This window comes from Globicephala melas, chromosome 19 (genome assembly GCF_963455315.2).
Source record: "Globicephala melas chromosome 19, mGloMel1.2, whole genome shotgun sequence".
NCBI lineage: Eukaryota > Metazoa > Chordata > Mammalia > Artiodactyla > Delphinidae > Globicephala > Globicephala melas.
Window position 1 is genome coordinate 54289595 of NC_083332.1, and position 23075 is coordinate 54312669.

Below are 23075 nucleotides of genomic sequence, written 5' to 3' on the forward strand. Positions count from 1 at the left end.
ACATTTCACGTTAGAAATGCTTTTAAAACATTACGGCACAAAATACTCTTTCATGTCAGAGTATACACTAATCTTTTGCCAAATAAATTCTTTCTATGCCAAAAAAAAAAAAAAAAGAAACAAGAAACATACTGAAGTTATAAAACCTGGAAGTGTTATCTGTGATATCAATTATTCTCCATTTCAACTTCAAATGGCTAATCTCAAACAAACAAACAAAACAAAACAAGAAAACTTCCCATATAAGGTCACTTAAAAAAAAAAGTCTTTAGGAACATCAGATTCTTCTAGAAATGCTAGTGAATAGAGTTTAAAAGCTTAAGAGATTGTGGAGGGAATATTTTTGTAATTCCTTTGGGGCAGTGCAAACGTATGTTAAGCTTCTGCAAGGAATATTTACAGGAGATCATAGACTCGTGAGGCATTTTTCAATTTTAGAACAATATTACAAAGCAATAATTGAACGGAGACTTTGCAAAATGCCCCTTTGCCTTCCTGACCGGCTCACTCATAGCCTCTGTTATTTCTGGAGAAAAAGAATCGGACCTCATTAAATGCGTATTTGGAATCTTGCCTGAAATTTCATAAAGTAGATGTCCTTTTTAGATCATTGGTGTCCCTTTCCTCAAGATGACCTCTATTCTCTGGCCACCTGGGGAACCCATCCTGTTATCAAGGCATTTACTCTCAAAAGCTGGGGAGAGAGAGATTCTGTTTGCACACCTCAGTAGGGTCCAAAAGCCATTGCCATTTTCTGTTCTCATCACCCTCACCCAGGCTAGTCACTGGGGAAGGGTGGTGGAGGGCAAAGGGGTCTCACAGCGGAGCAGGATAGGAGATTTTCCATCCTGACCCCAGCGGTGTAGTCGAAGCCAGACGTCTGCTAGCACAGAGCCTTGAAAACTGGGATCTATTTACCTAACCATTAAATAGTACTTTTAAAATAGCATAGGAATGTACAGTGATATTCCAAGGAAGATTTTAAAGGTCTCACTACCGGTACAGTGCAGGGAATTAACACGGACAGTGCACCCTGAGAACATACAGATGGGCAGCACGCACCTCTGCGATGCTCTGAGTCATGCCAAGTCCAGCGAAGGTTTTATGGGAAGATGATTATTCTAAGACAGACCATTCAGGCTAGGTTTGGCTCCCGCCTGCCAACACATAGAGTAGACCGAAAAGAACTCTGTCGTGTGATCGTGTCTGTGTCCTAATGTGGAAATGGTAGATTTATCTTTTAATAGCCTACCCCCTACAATGTGTTACAGTTCCATAAATAGATCAGATAGATAGATAAATGGCAGATGAAAGAAGATGTTGGATCCATTGCCTGAAAACAGACTCGACTATCATCTTTTAACAGATTTCATCTGAGAATGATGACTGCCGGTTTCCCCCATTCTAAGAAAAAAGATCTCAGTAGAATCTGACAGTGTAAAAGTGCGTCAGATGCTGAGACCATTGCTTTCGTTTCAACATATTTATCTGCACGTTTATGAATCCTTCCTTAAGCAAAGAAAAAGGAAAAAAGCGGGGGGGGGGATTTATTTAAGAAGGTGCAATGATGCTTAACTGCTTCACACTCAAGGATCCAAAAAACTGAAGGTCCCTATAAAATCCTACATGGAAGGTCTCCCTTCTGAAATTAGTTGTTTTCAAGTTTCTCCTCTTTAGACAGTTTCTGAGTGCCTGAGATTTGACAGCAACTGTGTTAAATCTGGGAATGCAAGCAAGCCCCTCTTGCTGGAGCTGTGGGTGAAATCCTAATAAAGTTTTCCTGAGTAGCTTTCCTCTGCAATAAACGTCAAACTCTATCAAGGAAAACCCCAACTGTATGGAGATTTCTAGAAAGATTTTAAAACAGTCTATCTAGATTTCCTTCTTTTTCTTTTGCCTCTTCACTGTCTCTAACCAGAGCAGGAAAAAAAAAAAAAATCTAGATCTGGAAATGGGCCGGAAAATTAATAGAGTAAAAATCAAATGATCTGGAGCTGATGCTCTTATTTGCAGAAGGTTCCTGGGGCAGCTGGAAGGTGGGATGGGGGGTGTCCCAAGGTGAAAGGCGGAGCCTTTTAGGGCTGAACCCCACTCCCTCCTTCCATGTGCCCACCCCAGAGCGCAGCAGAGCAGGTATTTTCAATGTCCCCAAGGGCTCCACTGTGGCCAGGGCAGTCCTCTTGGAAACCTTAAACCAAATCCCAATACAAACCCAAGTACCCAGCTGGGTCGCGGGCACCGGGTGGGTGCGGGGCCCTGGGGCTTGCTGGGAGTGGCCGCCGGTGGTGCCCCAGCACGGGCGCGGGCATCTCGGAGGGGAGCTGCTTTGCTAGCGTCCTGAGCCTGCTGGTCCCCCGGGGCGCAGCCCAGGGCCTGAGGCACGCGGGGACTCCTCTTGGCCTCTGGCAGCCGCTGGACCCGACCGCGCGGGCCCTGCTTCCTGTCCTTCTGCGCTTGGTGCAGTGGCCAGGGGACCCTGAGGATGCGGAGTGCACCTGGCCAGGGCAGTGATGCCCAGAGTGAATGGGCCGCGCAGAACAAATGTAGACCGGGAGGGGGTCGGGTGGGGTGGAGGGTGCAGGGCATGCGTGGGGAGAGGGCATGCATGGAAACTGGGAGACGGGACCTCAGCATCCTCCCCGCCTTCATCTCCTTCATTCCAGGCTTCAAAGTCCTTGGCGTGGGCAGCTCCCGCTGGCCTTAGACATGCCAGAGCCACTTCCCAGCTCTCCTCTGCATCCCTGCCTTTGTCTGCACTGGACTTGCCCCAGAAGTGACTTAATGGGTCCGAAGGCTCAGCTTAGGTGACTGCCTTCTGGTACAAGGTAGTGATTTCTGAGTCTCTCTGATGGCCCTGGTGACTAGGCATGGGGGGTGGAGATGCCAGAAATTATAGAGAGGACACTGGGATGGGACAGGGACCAGGTGGTAAGGGGCCAAAGCCCTGGAGCTAAGGACATCTCTATTGCTTTTAGGGATCACGGGGATTTCAGGGTCTGCCAGAGGCCTGTCAGTCACCCTGCAAACACATCTAGCCTGGTGGGAAGCTAGGGCCCTAGGAATGACCTAGAGTTGACCCCTGGCAACTGGGGGTCATAAGCCAAGGTCCGTCTCTTGTTAGTAATACTCCCCCCAGCCCCTGCACACCAGCCGCTACCTGCCCTCTGCTCCTCTGGGCCTAGTTTGGGATTGCCTATTTTTCTGGGATCCTCAGGCCTGCTTTCCTTCTGGAAAATCCCCCAAAGGAGACCAGAAACCCACTTCCACAGGCTTCCAGAAGTGGATGAAGTCATGCAGAACCAGGACAGATTTTGGTTGCAAAAGGGAACTCGGCACTGCTGACCGGAGTTCTCAGCCCAGGATTCCCTTCACAACCATCCTTTCTGGGGAGTCTCTCAGAAGAGCGGTTACCACGCCTCCTCTCCCAGTTCTATAAGGTTTCATGGCCTCTCCTATTTCCTAACCGAAAGAACCAACCACAAGGAAAAACCATTCTTTGGCATCTTAGCTTGGAAACACTCAAGGTTGGTGATCAGAATATTTAGAATAAATTCAGAATCCCAATCCCCAGCGTGTAACTCACACCCAGGCCTGGGCTGGGTGGAGGCCAAGGGGGCGTGGGGAGGTGAGCACAGAACTATTTCTACTTCCTCTCCTCCTCTCCCAAAGCTCCACAGACACCCCTCCCTCATCCTCCCTTCTCGAATTAATGCCCCTTTCTAATCGTAACGAAAGATCCAAGAATCTGTGGAGAAGGGAGGAATGTGATTTTGCAATCCCGAGTTCTAATTATAGAAAAAATTGTTACTTGACAAAAAGAAAGGAAAAGCAAATGAATTGTGTTCAACAGGGAAGAGATGCTTAGCAGATGACTACGATCTGGGTAGAGAACTGTGCATTCCAATCATAGCCTCTCTGTGGAAAATGCGTTTTGTGAATTTCTTAAAACTGTCCAACTCTGATGCACATTCATAGAAAGGTCTGATTTCTGGGTGCCGTTGATGTGTTCTTTCTATATTGGCCTTGTTATATTGGGCAAACTTAGGGAAAACACACAAAGGGCTTTCAAATTTAAGCAATAAAAACGGTCACCATGCCATCAAACCTACTGCGGTGACCACAGAAATATGGGCATAACACATCCAATGTCTCCAATGTCCCCACTGCAAAATCACAGATTGAAATATTTATAAATGCCCCCAAATTAAGACATCTGCAATTTCCTCGGAGCTCTTAATTGGGGTTCGATCTCTAAAATTTTCAAAACAGAAACACACGTGAACATACAGGAAAGAAACGGACAGCTGAACCTGGTTTGCACCTGTGTGCAAATGTGTACACTGGGCGACTCTTGCCTTCGAAGTCTGCGTCACCGTTCGCTCTGGCTTGCCTCATTTCTCACCTCCCACAGATGCTACAAAGGAATGGAGAGCCTGGGGTTTTGCTACGCCTTCGTGCCAAGCAATCTGATTTGCTTTGTTTTTTGTTTTGTCCCTCTCTAAAGGGTAAAGATGTTCCCACATTGTTGCAGGACTGTACTTCTTTATGCCCCGGCAATCATGAGACAGCCTGGGAGACTGAAATTCTCTCACCCTGTCCCCTACCCCCGCTGGAGAAAAAAAAAATGCCAGACAGAGCTGGGTTTGTTCAAGAGCCGTGGTGGAGCCAGGCTTGGAGAGAATTTCCCTTTTCTGGGGCTGTGTGATGTCTAGATTTTGAAGATTTATATCAAAAGTGAGAAAAGCAGTGTTATCAGAAGGTGGGTGAAGGCTCCTGCTCTGTTTTTAAACAAATACAAAAACAAACGAACTCATCCTGATTCAGTGGGCTGGAGGGCTGGACCACCTCTCCCTTATGGCTACTGTCTGCCCAGCCTTGGACTTGGGACATCTTTTAAATTTAGGATGGGCCCAGAGTGAGAACAAACTAGGTTTCTCTTATTTTACTCTGGACAACAAGGAAGGCACCGACCCCAAATTATTCATCTAGCCTCCTGAGTAATAATCAGAAGTGGTGAAAAGGATAGCCTCTCACGGTAGTTATCTCTTCCCTACGAATGAAGACATTTCTTCAAGAAAAGGGACAAAATTTAAAAATATATCAAACGAAAGTAAATCGCAGTGGGGAGCCTCGCAGACGAGCAGTGTAAAGCGGGTGAACCTGGCTTCCTAGCCTCTCTGATCCCATGTTTATACGAGAAGTAAGCCCCGCAGCTTTGGCTGTGTTTTTCTGGCACGGAAATCAGACGGCTAAAGGTTGTCACGCGTGGACCTCAGTCTTCCAACCTATCTCTGTTAGTCCTTAACTACCGACAGGCAAAAAATTGAGATACCTGTGCGGCCAGCAGACTTTTAAATACATTGATTGGCCTAGAACACCGGGGGAGTACATTTGATCAAGCCAAGGGTGAATACGGAAGTAAGTTGGTCTGAACCAAAAACAAAGACAACAGCAAAAACCTTCCAACTACTGTACTCGGGAACCTCTGAATGTGTCACAAGCCACTTCAGTCATTTCAGACAAGGACACGCTGGGAATGTGGCTACTGAGACAGCTGCGCCCCATGTTTGCAAGCGTGGTTACCATTTGCCCCCTGTACGCTGTGTTTAACCTTAAAGCTGGTGGTTTGGCAAGGGGACGTCCTATTTAAGAGCAGAAGTATCTCGAATCAACGTTACTGAATAAAAACTACCGGGGTAAAGGTATAAGGGGGAAAAGATCAGAGCCTTAGAATCCCGCGTTCAGTAAGAAATGCAGCATCTCGCGTCGGAATGGCCTCTGTTGAGAGTCCAGGTGGTTATGGCATGAAGGCAGATAAACATGATTATCTACACATCATTTCCTCACTGAGATCAGGAAGTAGAATCTCTGCCTATTTGAGGTCAATCTATTAATGTGTCGGATACACTGTAAAAAATTATTACACGGTTCTGGAAAAAAAAGAAAACATGGGAGGTGACTTTGTGGATGCCTGAGAGCAGAGAAGGGGGAGGAAAAAAAAAGCACACGGAGGGGGTGTACTTAACTAACATTGGTTTCACTTACGGCTCTGTCTGATGAATGACCACGTTTGACATCACTGAAAATACAATACTATCCAGGGCCCGAGAGAAAAGCAGGGTGCTCGGCTCTGTTAAAGCTTCTGCCCGTGGCATCTGCTTGGGGAGGGGGGGTCAATTATTTATTTATTTTTCTTCTTAGTAAAATTATCTGCCAGAGAAACAACGAAGCGTGAAAAAGTACTGTTTAGAGTGTGCATGTCTACATAGGCTTTAAAAATGCTAGCTGTTAACCTTCTGTGACACTTCCCTTCATATCAACGCACATACCTTGTAAATTTCAGTGGATTTTTTTTTAAAAAACCAATATTACAGGTTGAAAACAATCGCATCTATTCATTCTGGCGCATCGTAAAGTAAGAAACACCAGCGTGCTTTTCTGTGGGTCTGTATGATCCTCAGACAGGAGGCACAGTTAATTAGCAGGGAGCTTATACATTTAATAGCTTTCATCTCTTAACACATTTATTTTTTTAAAAAGGAAACTAAACAGAAGTCAGGGGTAGGCTGTGTTCCATGACTGCAGATAGTAATAAAAATAATAAAAATACAGTTCTCACGTAAATTTCATTTTGTGAACACACGGGTAAGCACATGACGCTGTGGGGCTTCCAAAATGTGGTGTATCCCACCGACGGCTCCAACCTGTGAGTGGGCTCAGTTCTGTATTTGGAATGAAAGGAATTTTAACACTATTTAGACAAAGACTCAAATGCAGTGTAAAGGGAAAGCTAGATTTCCTTACATGATTAAAAAAAAAATGTAGAGACTTATTGGTAGTAAGGGCACTCAGGCAGGATTTCTTTGTTTAAAAAAAAAAAAAAAAGCATGTATTTGTGTTCACCACTCTCATTACATTTCAAAGTTTTTAGTAATGGTTATTTCTGAAAGTGCCTTTCATTAGGAGTTAGCCTTCTCTTAAAGGCAGCCACCAAAACCTCACTTTTTTGCCAGCACCTGTGTATTTGGCGTTTTCATATTTGGGGCAAAAACCTGCTTATTATATTAAACTGCCTTGTAGGGGCCTACCAAAATGCTTAATTGTTGGACCACTGTATTTTTTCGCAAGTGGCTATTCCTCATGAGGTAACTGCAGTCACTCCATCCAGGTCACTGTTATTTTGAAAACGTTTGCCTAAAATTTTGTGTCAGATGCTGGGCTTCCTGTATAAGCGATATTTCTGCTTCTACAGGGGGAGACTGCAAATCTCCTCGTTGGGATCGGACCAAAAAAACAAAACAAAACAAAACAAAACAAGAACTCTGAGACAGAGAAGAACAGCTAACTTCAAGCACATGGAGGTAGGTTTACTATTAAGACCTGTGTTAAAGCAAAATGAAGTGTGGATTCGGGGGCCCTATCCACTGTCTTCATGTTCTGTGAAAAAGGGTAGGAAGGCTGACACACCGGCCAGAGCTCATCAGCGCCAAGCACAACCTGTTTTCCTCAAAATCAGGCCTTCGTTCAGAGTTGCAATATTATTGTTATTATTATTTTTTGAAGAACAGAAAACAAAATAAAACAAAAGTCACCGTGTTTGGCTATATTTTCAAAACAGTGTTGGCTTTGTCTAACATTCTATTAGCCATCTAGGGGAAGTTGCTGAAGAATGCAAACTGCATGAATTTGTAACATTAGTTGCATGAATTTGTGTCATTTTAAAATAGGTCAATGCTGTTAGTGAAGGTAGCTCCAGACTTTCCAAGGGATCTTTTAAGTGAGCCCGCACACGTAGACTGTGTTGGGGTAAAGGCCGATAAATCCAAGCACAGCCTTTATTCCAACCAGGCGTTATTTTCTGCTTGTATTCCAGGAGCTAAGGTGCTCTGAAATCATTACCAGCTCATCTACGTGGAGAAGCCCTCAGCTAAATATTCACAGGGAAATATGATTTAATAACAGCTTACACCCAGATACGTACTTGGACTTCTGTGAGAGGTGGATTTTTCTTTTTCCTATTTAAGACGAATGACCTTCAAAGTTAAGGAACAAACAAACAACTGTAATTTGTCCGAAGTGTTGATGTGAAATCCTGTCAGGCCTTGCTAACAAGAAAATCATGGCATGTAAGGGAAGAAGGAAAAATAATCAATTTGAGCCAAAAGGCAAGAATTGTTTATCTTTACCATTGAATGCATATGTGCCCAAGCCACCTCTGCCAATGCCTTCTCTGCCGGGCTCGTTTCCCTCTAGATGGCTGTGTGGTGGGATGAGAAGCTCAGGGCGAGGCTGAGAAGGCCCTGCTCTCTGGTTGGGATTTTTGTTTGTTTGTTTCCACCAGGGCAATGATGTCTCTACTTATTTGAAAACTGAAAACTCTGGGGGAGGGGGATTTTGAGAGATTGTAATTTACATTTATATTAAATATTACTAATTATTGGAAGGGACTGGCCTTCCACCTCACAAAACAGCCTATGTTTCACTCTGAATTATTGCCTCATTACTTCTCCATTAATCCCTCCTCTGGAGAAAAGGATGCCTTTTACACTTCTAACGCAGTGTTGGGCCCAGTTAAACTGTACACTAAGAAACTGAGTACAGAATCAAAAAAAAAAATGCAGTTTATTATTGTAGATTATTCTTTCTCTTGATATAACCAGAATTGAAAATGAAAGAAAAGCACATAGGAACATCACGCGTGGTTAGTTAGTAACTCAAGATATAAAACAATTTTGCACAGCAAAATATGTAAAAGAAAAGTAACTGACAAGATTTTTTTATATTTATTGTGGTAAGATTTACTTTTCATTTTGTTTTTAAAGACAGGATGTCAGTCCCTGAAAATAACATTTACTGATTATTGCCTTTAAAACTGTGGATTTTTTTTTAAGTTACAGAAAATCCAGTTCTGCACCACAATACAACTGTAAAAAAATCTGCATCATCTTAAAACTGTGCAGTAATGCCATTTTTATAACTGCATCAATTTATTAGCGTTCTAAACAGTTTTGCAAATTTTTTTTGTATTATATGCTTGCAGGTTATATCTTAGTGCAATTCAGTCCCAAATACTTTAATTTTGAAAAAAAAAAAACATACATTTTGAATGTAAAATACCCCTACAGATATAAACAGGGGTGCTTCCCCTTTTAATACTTTGGTTTTCAATACAGTCAGTGGTATAGCAAAGACTACACATACCCAACTTATATTTAAGTTGCAAGCACATGCTGTATAAGCTACTTTTTTTTAAACAGTCCCCTTGCAAACTCTACCCCCCTTAACATCACAACAGTAAACAATTTAGTGCATCAATCTTTTAAAAAATCTACAGCTAAACAGACCTAACTCTTTCAAATTTATCTATAACATTCCTTTATCTGTAGCATACATTTTAACTGGGCTAACAGATTATAAAAACTAGAATTAAATTATATACTAGAAACCCATAGCATTCCACATTTGACAATGACCAAAAGCCAAAAAAAAAAAAAAAAAAAAAAAAGGAAAAAGAAAGAGAAAACAAACCAAAAAAAATAACGGGGCAGATTTCTGTTTTTAAAAAATAAATTTTAGACTGCTTTCGGCAACAGCACAATTTTAGTCCCCCCAGTGGGGCAGTCATTCTTATTAAAAAGAAAGCATTAAGAGTTCTTTACTGTTGGCCGTGTTAAATTTTTTAACCCATTCTGGCATCTTTAACAAGGAATCCCTTCAGTGCATTTACAATGGGAGGCTGAAGTTCTGAGTAACTCAAAGCAGTTTTGGAGCAGATGCAAACTTTCATGGGAAGAAGGCTCTACGGTTGCACTTTTTTTTGTTCTGAACTCAAAAAACTCATGAGGCAATAAAACAAAAGTATGAATGCCAATGCCATAAGTCTTCGAACGTCCATTTCCAAGCCAAAAGGAAAAAAAAAAAGAAAAAAATAATTATACCATACATGTCCAGCATGCAGGCTTTTTTTTATTAATATAATGTCTCTTTTCCATAAAGTCTTTGAAACAGTTATAGTTCATTGTTGCTAAGACAAAGTAGCAAGCATCGTAATGCATGAGATGAGAATGAGTTTTTTAAATGGCAGACTAAACTCTCAGATTTGGCATCATAAGGACCAAAACTCACGAGTCACACCCAGAAGGTTGATGCAGGCTTGATTGTGGCAGGTTCACGAGGATTTTTCCCCTCTATTTTAGCATAACAATGCTCAAAAAAACCCGATGGAACTCAGCACGCTGCAAGTGTATAACATTTCACATTTTTTTTTTTCCTTTGCAAGCTCAATCTCATACGAAGAACTCAGGAGGAGAAAAAAAAAAACTTAGCTTTTTTTTTTTCTTTTTTTTCTTTTATCTCAGAGGAGATGGGTGGAGAGGGAGTGAGGGTGGAGTGTGGGGAGGAAAAAAAAGGAGGTAACACAGCAAGCTCCAAAAATTCTAATTAAAAAAAAAAATCCAAACAATACAAACACACACACACAGAAAATGAACACCAGCTCATGAACTGAAGAAGAAAAAAATATGTGAATGATGCAGGCTTCAAAGGTGAGCATGAGGAACTCTGCCGAGATCGCTGAACATTGAGCACGTTGGGCGGGGGGGAGTGTTAAAAAAAAAAGAAAAAACAAACAAGCTAGCGAGTTATGGAGAATTTCAGATTGGCAATGCATGAGCCAGACAACCTGCCCCTCCCCGACTTCAAAACAGCCGTCGCCACCACCACCAACTCGGAGCACGGTGTGTGTTGTGTGTGTGTGTGTGTGTGTGTGTGTGTGTGCGTGCGCGCAGGGGGCAACTGGGGGGGGCAAGCTCGGGAGGGGAGGGGGCGAGGCGGTGGCGAGTAAGGCTCTGGAAGTGGCAAGCCCACACCCGAGTCGGACCCCCACGGAGCACTTATCAAGGTGGCTAGCTGGGATCGCGTGTCAGACTCACATGAAAAACTCGGGAGAGGACGGGTTGTCGCTGCTCGAGCCGTTTTCTCGGAAGCCGCTGCTCACCAGCTTCTCGTATTTCTCCTTGTACGCGTCCCTCTCGCGCACCAGCCTGGAGATCTCCTGCTTGAGGTGGTCGACCTGCTGCAGCAGCTGGTTCTTCTCGGACTCCAGGACGTGCCTCTGCTGCACCCTCTTGAAGCGGCAGGACTGGGCATAGCCGCGGTTTTTCAGGGTCCGCCTCTTCTGCTTCAGCCGGATCACCTCCTCCTTGCTGACCCCGCGCAGCTGCCGGTTCAGCTCGCGCACCGACATGGTCACCAGCTGCTCGTCGGAGAAGCGGTCGTCGAAGTGCAGGCCGCCGGCGGCGTGGTGCGGGTGCAGGGCGCCCCCCGCCCCCGCCGCGCCCCCGCCGCCGCCGCCGCCGCCGCCGCCGCCGCCGCCTCCGCCGCCGCCGCCCCCGGCGCTGGCCGGGCCGCCGCCGCCCGAGCCGCCCGCGCCACCGGCCGAGGCGGACGCGCTGCCCGCGGCGCCGGGCGCGCCGGCCGTCGGGTGATGGTGGTGGCCGGCGGCGTGGTGGTGGTGGTGGTGGTGGTAGTGCGGGCCCGCGCCGCTCTGCGCGGCGGCCGCGGCGATCACGGCGGACACCACGGCGGCGGCGGGGCCCATCTCCTCGCCGCTGCCGCCCAGGGAGGCGCCGGCGCCGGCCCCGGCCGCCGAGGCCAGCTGCTGCGCCCCGCGCGCGTAGCCATCGAAGCCGCCCTGGAGCTGGTGGCTGTTGCTGATGAGCGCCTCGACCGCGTCCTCGGGGCTGAAGCCCAGCGCCTCGGGGTTCAGCTGCTGCGGGTAGCCGGTCATCCAGTAGTAGTCTTCCAGGTGCGCCTTCTGCTCGCTGCCCGAGCCCGGGCTGGGCGCCGAGAAGCTGGGGGAAGGGGGCACCGAGCTGCACGGCGTGCTCATGGGGGTGGAGGACAGCGAGCCCCCGGCGATGAGACGGCCACACTGGCTGATGATGCGGTCGGTCTCCACCGGTTCCTTTTTCACTTCAAACTTCATCAGATCGAAGTCATTAACATATTCCATGGCCAGGGGACTGGTGGGCAGGTCGGAGTTGCTCATTGCCAGTTCTGATGCCATTCTCCTGCCGCCGCCGCCGCCGCCGCTCCGCCAGATGGGCTGCAGGAGAGGGGCCAGCGGGCTGTGCTGGGTGGCCAGCGGGTGAGCCAGCTTGCCGGGCTGGGGCGCTTCTAGCTCGCGCGGCGGTGGCTGGCCCGAAACCTCCGAGCGCGCACACACACCCCCCGCCCTGCCCGCGCCCCCCGCGCCCGCCCTCCCTCCCCCCTGCTCACGCCAATGTGCTTGCTCGCTCGCCCCGGCCCCTCCTCGCCTGCTCGCCTCCTAGCGCGCCGAGCCGGCGGCTTCAGGCTCGGGAAGGTCCTCTGCGGGCTGCGGTGGCGGCGGCGGCGGCGAAGCCAGAAGAGCCCGGCTGGGTGCGCGGCGTCCCCCGCTCGCCGCTCCGCTGCGCGTTTTGCATAAGGAGTGCTCGCCTCGCCGGCCCGGGCTGCAGGCGGGGCGCGCGCGGCGGCCGCTCGGGGCTGGAGGCGCGGCGGGCCGCTGTCCGGGCGGCGCGGGCCTTGGCACAGGGGAGTTAACACTTCATGCTTCTCGCCTCCTCTTCTGCCTGGCTTTTTTTTTTTTTTTTTTTTTTCCTTTCCTCTCTCTCTCTCTCTCAACCTCGCGGTCTTCCTCCCTCCGTGCCAAGTGCAAGACAGAGGTGCAGCCGGGCTGGAGGAAAGGGAGGGGGGAGCGGAGTTCTTTCTTGCCTTTTTTTTTTTTAAAGCGAAATAGCGAAGTCCTGGGGAAAGGCGAGGCGGAGAGCAAAAGGGGAGAGGCCGAGCCGACGAGCAGCCCGAGCTACAGCTCGAAGATGAAAAAAAGATTTTAAAGCCTCTGATCCAGCAAGAAGAGTTTAAAGCAATTGCTGAGTTTTATAGCACTTGTGACGTCAGGCCCAAAAGGGAAATTGACTGGTACTCCGGACCAATGGGAGGCGGCGAGAGCGGCCGCAATTAGCATAATATAGAAACAAGGAAACTTTTCCGAGCTGTCAATCAGGGCCCAATCAGCTGACTGTCAGCTGGGACTGGCAGTCTTAACCCTTCCTGTGCCGCAGCCTCCTCGGGAGGTTGCAAAGCCCGGCGCAAAGTTTGGTGCAAGAGGGGAAGGAGTTTTCCAGGGGGACTGCGGAAACCCGGGTGGACCGGCAGGACGGTTGGCTTTACTTCGGAGCGAGAAAGGCCTGCCTTCCGGAGCCCCAGCTCGCCCGCCACTCGCTCGGCCGGGATTGGCCGCCGCCCCCCGCCCCCCACCACACCCCGCCGACCACCATCCCCAGGGTCGTGAATTCACCGGGTAGCTTTTTCTCCTTGCTCCACCTTTGGCACTCAGGTGTCCGCCCGGGGGAACCTTCCTTCCCCCGAGCCTGGCAGTGCCCGGAGCTCAAACTTGGCCCAAACTCTTTGTCCCTCTTCCCGGTGGCCGCGCGCGGGTGTGCAGAGGTCCAGACGGCGCGGAGGACGTCGCCCCGCCGCGCGCCTGCTGGGGCGGTCTGGAGTCGGCGGAAAGAGAAAGCGCGCTTTATCACCCTCTTTTAAAGGAGGTGAACTAAGTTGTTCGGGAGCCATTCCGCGCGGGAGCTGGTTGCCCGCTGGCGTCGCGTGCCCTTGCGGGGGGAGCGAACTCCTCCGCGAATTAACTCCGGGAAAGCTCGGAGTCAGGTCAGCCCGGCTCACCCTCCGGCTTCCGACTCTGGCTCGAGTTTGGCCTTTGAGATTCATTTCTCTCCACCCCCCCCACACACCCTTATGAAATCTGACTCCTGTTTATCAGGGTCCCGCGCGCCCTTTGCACTTTTACGTTTCACTTAATTATTTCAGACTTGATCGTGGCGTGGAACAAGGGGTACAAAAAAAACAAACACCCAGCCTTCACCAGCTCCCCTCGAAGGGTTAAATTTTAAACGGCGGTTTCTCGGACGGGCCCGGAAACCTAGAGTGGGGGTGGGGTGGAGTGGAGTGGGGGGCTGCATCTCCCCCTCGGGGTCGCGGATGCTAATGACTATTCAGTTTTCTAGACCGATCCTTCTAAAGCTTATGCAAAAAAGAAAAAGGAAGGAAAGAGAAAGAAAAGAAAAAAGAACCAACAACTCTGTTTCTAAGATTTTAAAGCGATAGACCAGATGGAGAAGCCGAGATTGACTTGGGGGGAAGCAGAGTGCGTGAAGCCGACCCAGCGTTTGGAAGACCAGCCCGCCCGCTTGGATGTTGGACTGTTGATTCCTCCAATTAATGAAATGCATTTGGTGTTAATCATATTTATCTTATTTTATGGGACGGGGGGGACGCTAGGACGGTGCATTCAAAAAAAAAAAAAAATTCTGAAAAGCCTGCAAAACGATCGAAGAGTGAAAACTATTGTTGGACCGACTTGGTTTTTACCTCAACAGCGCCACCTTTCGGCAAAGGTCAGTTGAAATTGATCCGTGTCCAGTTTTGTTGATGAAATGAAAAGAAGCTGGTTTCCCTAGGTGGGAGGAGAAAAGAGGCACAGAAAGTTAGTTTGACTGCAGTGGGAGAACCCGACTTTGTTAGGAGAGGGGCTGAAGGCAGTGCTGGCAGGTGCGAGAATCATTTTTCTCTACCATCCCCCTTGACTGTGAATACAGAGGCCAGGGGACCCGGGAGCCTTCCAAGTGTAACTACAGCTGAGAGGCTTATGCAAGAGAATCCCATGTAACAAACAGGGCCCCAAACCCTTTCAAAGTGCCAGGATGGATTTTCGACGGGCTTTATGGCAATATCAATAGAATTAAAGTTACTTGTAATTCAGTGATAAATGAGATGTCTCTAGTAAGTAAGATTAAGTGCAGTGCTATAAAGTTGTTTATCTGAAAAGTAATTCTCAGAAAACCTGACTTCTGACACTTAGTCATATATTAAGCCAGCTTCTTGAACACTGCACTTCAGAATGCTCTCACCCACCGGACAGCATACTTTACTATTCATAACGAGACCTTAGGTGTCACTCATTGGCTTCATACACCAGATTAGACTTGTGTTAATTTCTCTCATGCTGGCAGCCTTGGGTTTCAGCAAACCCTGGAATCCCTAACGAGAGATTCCCCAAAACGTTTGTAGGCACATCGTTACCCTAAAAGGACAGCACTGTTGCTGTTTTCTAGAAAAGCACTTTTTCTTTTCATCATCACTGCAGAGAAGCTGTTTATATGGGTAGTTTTGGTTTTATGGGAGTACTTTGTCGGGATGGAATGAGGTATGTCTATTACCAGTTTGGGGAAGAAAGAGTGAAGATTATGTCAATATTTATGCAACCTAACAGAATTCCTTTGCTTTCCTCCTCTCAAACAGTATTTCACCTAGTAATGAAGTTAAGGGATTACAGCTTATGTATTCAGAGGAAAATTTACTGCTTAAATTACATAAACATATCGTGTCATTAGCATTGTCTATAGCAATACTTTTCTAAGCCTTTTTAAAGTCACTAGCCACAAATGTCTGAAGTTTCTATTTTGCATGTAAAGTATGAATTTCAGCATGCTTAGGAAGAAGTAATTCAGTTTTTACGAGAATTTGTTTCTTTAATCCTTTTGCATCACAGTTTTGGTAAAAGCTGTGAGATACGATCCCTGCCTTTCATGAAAGTATTTTTTGGTCAGGAACACTGAAACTGCTACACTTATAAATAAAACAACATTTATAAACAAAGTTCACCAATGAGGAAGACCATGAGATATAGATTCATGGCCATGCACCTAACTGTTGCAATTATGTGTCATTTCTAGATATTAAATACCCATGTTTGGTCAGATAAATGTATTATTATCTGCACATTTTTATGGTTTATTTTTGTACACTGCTGTCAAACCAGGCAGGATATCTTTTTTTTTCTCTCATTGCAGAATCTTTTATAGTCTCCCATTTTCTCTTGGAAAAAAAAAAAAAAAAGGAGGATCCGAATTATTTTTTAGACGTGGAGCAGCAGTGCCCTCAAGCTTATAACTTAATTCTCATTTTTGTCCTTTTCCTTTATTATTTGGTGATTCACAGGGGTGTCTAAACATTTACAGTCTTCTGTTAGTGGCATTTCTCTTGTAACAATTGAGCTCTCTCATTTTAATTAGCACTATTGAGGCTTTTGAGTCTCTACAATTATAGCAGGCCACATTTCTTTAAATTTCTTTGCTAACGTTGTTTGTTTCACTTCGCTCCAAGACAATCTAATCCAAATACAATATGAACTGTGTCTTCTTACTGCTTAATACTCCCTTGCTATATATACTCTAGTAATCTCTGTAGAACAATACAGAGTAATTTAGAAACCATGCATTTGTCATTATTGACCAGTTCAAACCAGTAGCATTCAGGTTCCTGAAAGCAGTGAATCTTTATAGAAGAATTTGCGGGAGGGAGGAGGGCATGGGTCGGATCACGTAGGAGATTGTGAAACCGTAACATCAAAAACACAATTTTGGTTTCATGTCAGTACATACATAATAACTTTTTGCAAAAAAACCTATTTTAAACCCTGTTTACGTCCAAATTATAATGATTAAAAGTGGAAGATAATATAGTTTTCCTGATTGTGAGTTACAGCAACTCAGGTATATCATGTTGGAATCAGACACATATAATCTAAAAAGAACAAGAGGCATCACGGGTAGTGTCTGAACTCTTTTTATCCAGGAGCTGATTTTATGGTGCAGAACTAACCAGTGTCCACTGAGTTTCACTCTGAAACCAACTAAATCGATTTGAGAAAAGAGTTGTTCAGAGGAACTGAATGATAAGGCATGGAGTGTTGTTCCTAGCTGTAGTGTTAGAGAAAAATCCTTTCAGCAGTCTTTAGTGAGCAGGGCAAGTAAGTCAGAAATCACTGTTAGCAGATTCATGGACGAAAATTAATCGAATCAGACGAGATAATCTGATAAGGGTAAAATTGCTGAGGAAACAGTCTTGCCTCATATTGGAGAATGTGAGACAACAGTCTGATTACTGGGAGTCGTTATGAATAGGTGAATTATGTGCTAAATAATCATCAGAGTAAATCAGCATTTATTAATTCTTTTCTCTTTAAGCAATTCACAGTTGTAAGTTAAAGCCGCTCTCTCTTTGAAGACACATCTTCTATAATTTTTATTAGAGGTAATTTATTATTTGCATTACCTGTATTTACTTCATAATTGAACATTTTACATTCAAATTTATGTAATGCATTATGCCTGAGAATATATTTCTGCCTGATTAGCATAAATAGTCACTTACCTCATGAATTACTAACAAAGTTTATCTTAAAATATAGGTTTTTTTTTTATTAAGTGGAACACAAACATATGTACAGTAAATTCTGATTTTCCAGTGCAGTTAGGGAACGGCTCACGTTTGGTTTCGGGGAAGGCAGGCCATCAGAGGAGGGGAGTAATCGTGAGGAGAGGGCGAAAAGTAGACAAATGGCATCTGGAGGTTTCTTTGAGGGGGGTTATCATTTCGATGCGGGTATAGGCCTGGTGCGGGTGGGCAGCGGGACGAGGGCAGAAGAAGGGTCTGGGGTCTTCATACACTGTTTACATTGTTTACTGGAAAGTGGATTCTGGAAAACAACCCCACAACCCGTCGCCTGTGCCTTTGTGAAGGGCCCCGGTAGCAAGCGCCCGCGTCGGGGGTCTTGTTTGTTTTGCCTGCTTGTCTGTGTCAGGCTCCCGAAGAGTTCTCCCTTAGAACACGATTTAGAACACGATACACAGCATTTAATAAAATTCTTGTTTGTTTTGCGCCAGAGATGTGGAAAAGCCAGATGTTTTCTCAAGTGAGAATTCCCGGGACAGCCTCCCAGATTTCCTCCAGCTTTCCTCCCTCCCTCACCCGACAGACACCCAGTGTGGCCTGGCAGACAGGACGTGATTGATAATAGCTCTGTGCACACACCGGCATTTGAACGAAAGGACTTCTTTGGGGTTTAGGCACCAGATGGAGATCCAAAATGATGGGGCCTCTTCCCTACTCTCGCCATTCCAAATCAACAGATTTCCACGCTTGTTGGTTTCTTTTTTCCTTCTTTCCTTTTTTCAGGCCATGGACATCTCCCTAGCTTTTTCTTTTCCTTCAATTAGGAACCACTTGCAATTCACCATTCCATTGTTACCCTTTTTGATTCTACTCACAGCTGTACCACGCAGGGAACTTGTCTCGAAAGCATTCAACCCTTCAAAGATTTACTGTGCTGAAATCAGAACTGATGTTTTTTAAAAAGGCAGGAATAAAGAAACGAACCTGATACTGGGACAGTGTCTGTTCAGGATGTGTCTTCTGTGCAGGGGAACCCAGGGGACAGGCTGGTGGTAGTGCTGCCTCTGTAGAGTTTTGGTCACTCTCCTTCCTCCCCCTGGGTCTGGGGTGACTCTTAGGTCCTGTTCCAGAGGCATTTAGCAGCCACTCGACCTGGGAGCTGGAACCTGGAGTTCTAGAAAACACAAACCAAACTTAAATACATGTGTGCTGACTGCAAGCGTCTGCTGATGCAGATGATTTCTGAATCTGTGTGTCTCTCAGTTTGTTTGGCTGGACCTGAGGGAAGAGATCCCTTGGGGCCTGTGTTATGTCTTTGTTCTCGGTTGCACCATGGGTTTTGCTGAACCTTCTCACGTGTTGTTCTGTGCACTGAAAACACCAAACTCGCCCAGTGACACCCTCACGGCGTTATCCATCATGGCAGTGTTGCTGGCTGAACAGAGAACTGAGTGAAACATCCCCGCCCCTAACCCCCAATAAAAATGAAAGTCCGACGTATAGACCTTTTGCCAGTATTCTTATTTTGTCATTTTATAAACAGCGATCCATGCTCTTGGTTAAATATAAACATTTGAACAAGACAGAAATGGGAGGACATCAAACAAGAGAACCACAATGCCTCACCTCCACTCTGGTCCCCTAATTGTGGTCTCAGGTGTGACCATCTATGACAGTCGGGGTCCGGGTGGACACTCCTTACAGAATGGAATCGTAGCAGGCACGCCATGCTTCACGCCATGCTCCTGGCAACACACGCACCCTAACCATCTCAAAAAGCAGCTTGGGGCACTCCTCTGTTCTTTGGCAGAATTCACTTCGGAGAGGGGCCCAGGAAAACATTTTCATTTCTTCTAAAATCAGAGTTAAAGAAATGAAAATCATCTAGCATGGACTCTGTCAGTATACAAACAAAGCCATAAAATTTAATTAAGTTTTCTTGTGGAAGGAGTCCATGGAAACCAAAGCACGTAGCACCCACACAAGTCCGTGTGTGGTCCTGACAGCATGTACTTGATTACCTCCAGTGATTGGGTGCTCACTACCTCCCTATTTTACCTTCTATCTTCACACAGTCCTGAGACTGTCAGGAAAGCTGTTTGTTTGTTTGTCTGTTTGTCTACTATCAAGTCATATCCCTTCTTCTCTACATGAGTCTTGATTTTATACACTCAGAAGGCGACATCCTTACATCCTTTGCGGGCTCTGAGGAGTAGAAGACAACCACTATGACACCCTCTCCGTGCCTTTCCTTTTCATTTCTAGACATAGTCAGTGCCTTTAGCATTTCCACATATGCCTGCATTTCAAGCGCCCCTGCCTCGAGGTCGCTGCCCCCACCTGAGGGTTCAGGTTCCAGAGCTGAACCCAGATCCCCAGGCTGTAGCCCCACCCTCTGCCTCCTTGAGCTGCAGCCTGTCTGCTCCCCATGCTAGACCACAATTTCCCGACCTCTCCGGCAGACACATAACACCAGGGACTCATCGAGCACGGCCCCAGGCCTTTTCTCCTCGTATTTCCCCTATCTTCTGTTTGTGGGCTAACCTTTTTGAACCCAAGCACGGAAACATACAACGATCCCCCTAGGGTCCATCTCATTCGATCAAGACTGTTCCCTGCTGCCTAAATCTCTTTGAATCTAGGATGTGACATCGACTAGTTTTGATTCACCTCCCACCTTTGCACCAGCTGCAAATGAAACTGAGGCGCTTAACCTCTCAGAAGCAGGCCCCTCACCTGCAAAATGGGAGGTGGGCAGGATCAGAGATTGTGCCTGTGAAGTGGCTTTCACCACATGAGGCCACAGGGCAGCTGTATAAATGGCTGGGGACCTCTGCACTTCTGACCCTCCCCCTGACCTGCTGATGACAGCATTGCAAGGGACCAAGCCCCTCAGCAACCCAGTAGAGACGGCCCCTCCCAGTCCCCCCATTATACAAAATGACCCGCTGGATTATTTGAGTCCCCTAGTGGACATTTAAAATTAAATGGGCCTAGAACATCACCAAATCAACAGGGAAATGCAAGTCAAAGCCACAATGAGAAAGCCTCACACCTGTTAGGATGGCTATTACCGAAAAGACAAAAGATAACAAGGGTTGGTGGAGATGTGGCAAAAAAAGGGAACGCTTGTGCACTGTTAGCAAGAATGTCAGTTGGTGCAGCCACTGTGGAAAACTGTATGGAGGTTTCTCAAAAAAATTAAAAATAGGACTACCATATGGTCCAGCAATTCCACTTATGGGTATATGTCCAAGGGAAATGAAATCAGTATCTCAAAGAGATAGCTGGACTCCCATATTTATCACAGCATTATTTATAATAGTCAGGATATGGAAACCGCCTAAGTGCCCATCCACAGGTGACTGGATAAAGATAATCTGGTATACATATACAATGGAATATTATTCGGCCTTAGAAAAGAAAGAGACCCTGACATTTGTGACAACATGGATGAATCTGGAGGACATTATACTAAGTGAAATAAGCCAGACACAGAAAGACAAATACTGTATGATCTCACTTATATGTAGAAACTTAAAAGGTCACACTCACAAAATCAGAGATTAGGATGGTGGTTATGAGGGATTAAAGGATGGAGGAAAATGGGGAGAAGCTGATCAAAGGGTACAAAGTGTCAGTTATGCAGGATGAATAAATTCTGGAGATCTGTTCTACAGCATGTTGGCCGTAGTGACCAATACTGTGTTGTATATTGAGTACTGTAATTTGCTAAGAGGGTAGATCTTAAGTGCTCTTAACACACAGACACACACACACAGACACACACACAAAGAAGATAGTAACTATGTGACGTAATGGATATTTTAACTAGCTTGATTGTGGTAATTATTTCACAATGTATACGTATACCAAAACATTACATTGTGCACCTGAAATATATACAATTTATATTTGTCAATTATATCCCAATAAAGCTGGAAAAAAAAAGGAGTTGGCCTATTTGGTAATTGGAATAATTTTAAACTAACTTACCCCATCTGGATGTCCTATACCCACCCTTCTGATCAATTCTAAAATTACATTGTTTTTGGTATAGACAGAGCTCTCTGTCGTAGATGGCAGATGACTTAGACAACTGTTTGTAGTTTCACCTGCCCTGATCTTTGTAAACCTTCGCCCTGTCAAAATATAGTAGTTGTCCAAAGCTGGGACCTTTGGACAACTGGGACTAATAAAAAATAGATGTAACGTAGAAAAACTAAGCAGAAGAACTCTGTGTGTGTATGAAAGCCTCTTAGCGATCCATTCCTTCCCCCCTGGTTTTTTTTGTTTCGATCACCACCTCTCCTGCCATTTCCCGATGCCAGTTTTGAAGCCGGGAGGCTCCAAGGCATTTTCTTTCTTTTTTTTTTTAAAACATCTTTATTGGAGTATAATTGCTTTACAATGGCAAGGCGTTTTCTTGAACAGAAGAGTTCAGAGTTGCCAGTGTCCACCTTTGAGCTGCAACTGGTCCCCCCCGGTCTCTCTTGAAAGGATCTCAATGTGCGGGCTTTCGCAGAATCTGCCCTTCTTGGTTCCCATCTCACCGCCTTGCAGAGGAAGCTGGGCATGAAAGCAGGAAGGAGCCGGTGGGTATTTATGACCTGCTCTCTGGGGTCTCTGTCCTGCGTGAGAACGTGGTGCCGGCTGCTGCAGGAGACTCGGCCGGGGATCGTCACCGGGGCTCCGGGGGAGTGATGGGGACTCTCCAGGCGAGCGTCACCGACTGTGGCCTCCAGGCTCTGTGAGGAGCTGCTAATCGGGGCTGAGTGATGTGGGCGCTGGCCGGTTGGGAAAGGTGGGTCGGCATGGAGACAGGCTGCTGATTCACCCTCTGACCTCAGCAAAGCTTCCCTGTCTTCTCCAGCTCATTTTTCAAGCTGAAAATGGGCTGGACTGCACGAAGACGTTAAAAAACAAATCTGAATTGCACGGAGGGAATGTTCTCGGCCCTTTGAGGCTGAATACGGGCTAAGTAAGCATGGCCCAGATACCCATATGCACAGACAGGGCTGACATGCTGTGATGCTGTAAAGCACTGGTGGGTCTCAATGACAAGGTCACGATATCGTTGAGGTCAAAATGACAGAGCCAGTGAGGTGGGGCAGAATGGGAGGGCCAAAGCCTCCTGCATCTCCAGGCCAGACGATGCTGGGCTTTTAGGTCAACGATGTTCAGAGCCTTTAGTGGCCGAGCAGTGAGAAGGTAAAGCATGGATTTCTGAGGGTTGCTGAGCCAGGAGATGCTGCCCTTTGGCAGCAGGCCGACATGGGGTCTGAATCCTGCTTCATCCCAGGTGTGAGACCTGGGCAAGTTGTTTGACCCAGCCTCTGGGCCTCAGTCTCCCCCAGGTCAAAGGTGGAGAGAGTTTTTGTCACCACGATGAGCATGGGTACCCAGTGCCTGGCATATGTCAGCCAGTCCCCTGGTGAGTGCTCAAAAGAACTGATCTCCTAGTATGTGCCAAAGGCCGTGCTGACGTCCTACACACACCGTTTCCATCTATGACGCCTCGTGCATTCCAGGGTCTCAGGAAACGTTTTCCCTTCTGTCTTTTCTGCTCCTGCCTTCAAGCTGTAGTCAGCCCCAAACCTGGCAGAGTTCCTCTTTCTTTCCCTTTCTCCTGAGACTTTGTATAATTTCGCCCACCTGGAACTCCACGCCACACCCCCTCCCCCCCCATCTTCCCTCTGTCCTATCTCCTGGCTAATTCTGATCCTTCTTCAGGTCTTGGGTTTCCTCTTAACAGCCTTACCTGAGTCCTTGTGCCAGTCCAC

General features: G+C 46.5%; 1 protein-coding gene across 5 annotated transcripts in view; it reads right to left on the reverse strand.

Annotated features, from left to right (window-relative positions):
* The window catches only part of MAF (MAF bZIP transcription factor), a 371554-nt gene extending 358315 nt beyond the window's left edge, over positions 1-13239 (reverse strand). For 3 of the 5 annotated variants that reach the window (XR_009559879.1, XM_060288334.1, XM_060288333.1), the window contains exons 1-2: positions 12280-12905; positions 10932-12106 (exon numbers count right to left, since the gene is read on the reverse strand). Coding sequence is in view for 4 of the 5 variants with exons in the window: in XM_060288334.1 (XP_060144317.1) it covers positions 10932-12067 (1136 nt within the window). In the remaining variant the exon portion in view is untranslated. Of the gene's footprint in view, positions 1-10931; positions 12238-12279 lie in introns of those variants that run through there. The other 2 variants (XM_060288336.2, XM_060288335.1) reach the window with 2 other exon arrangements.
* Positions 13240-23075: the final 9836 nt, after the last annotated feature.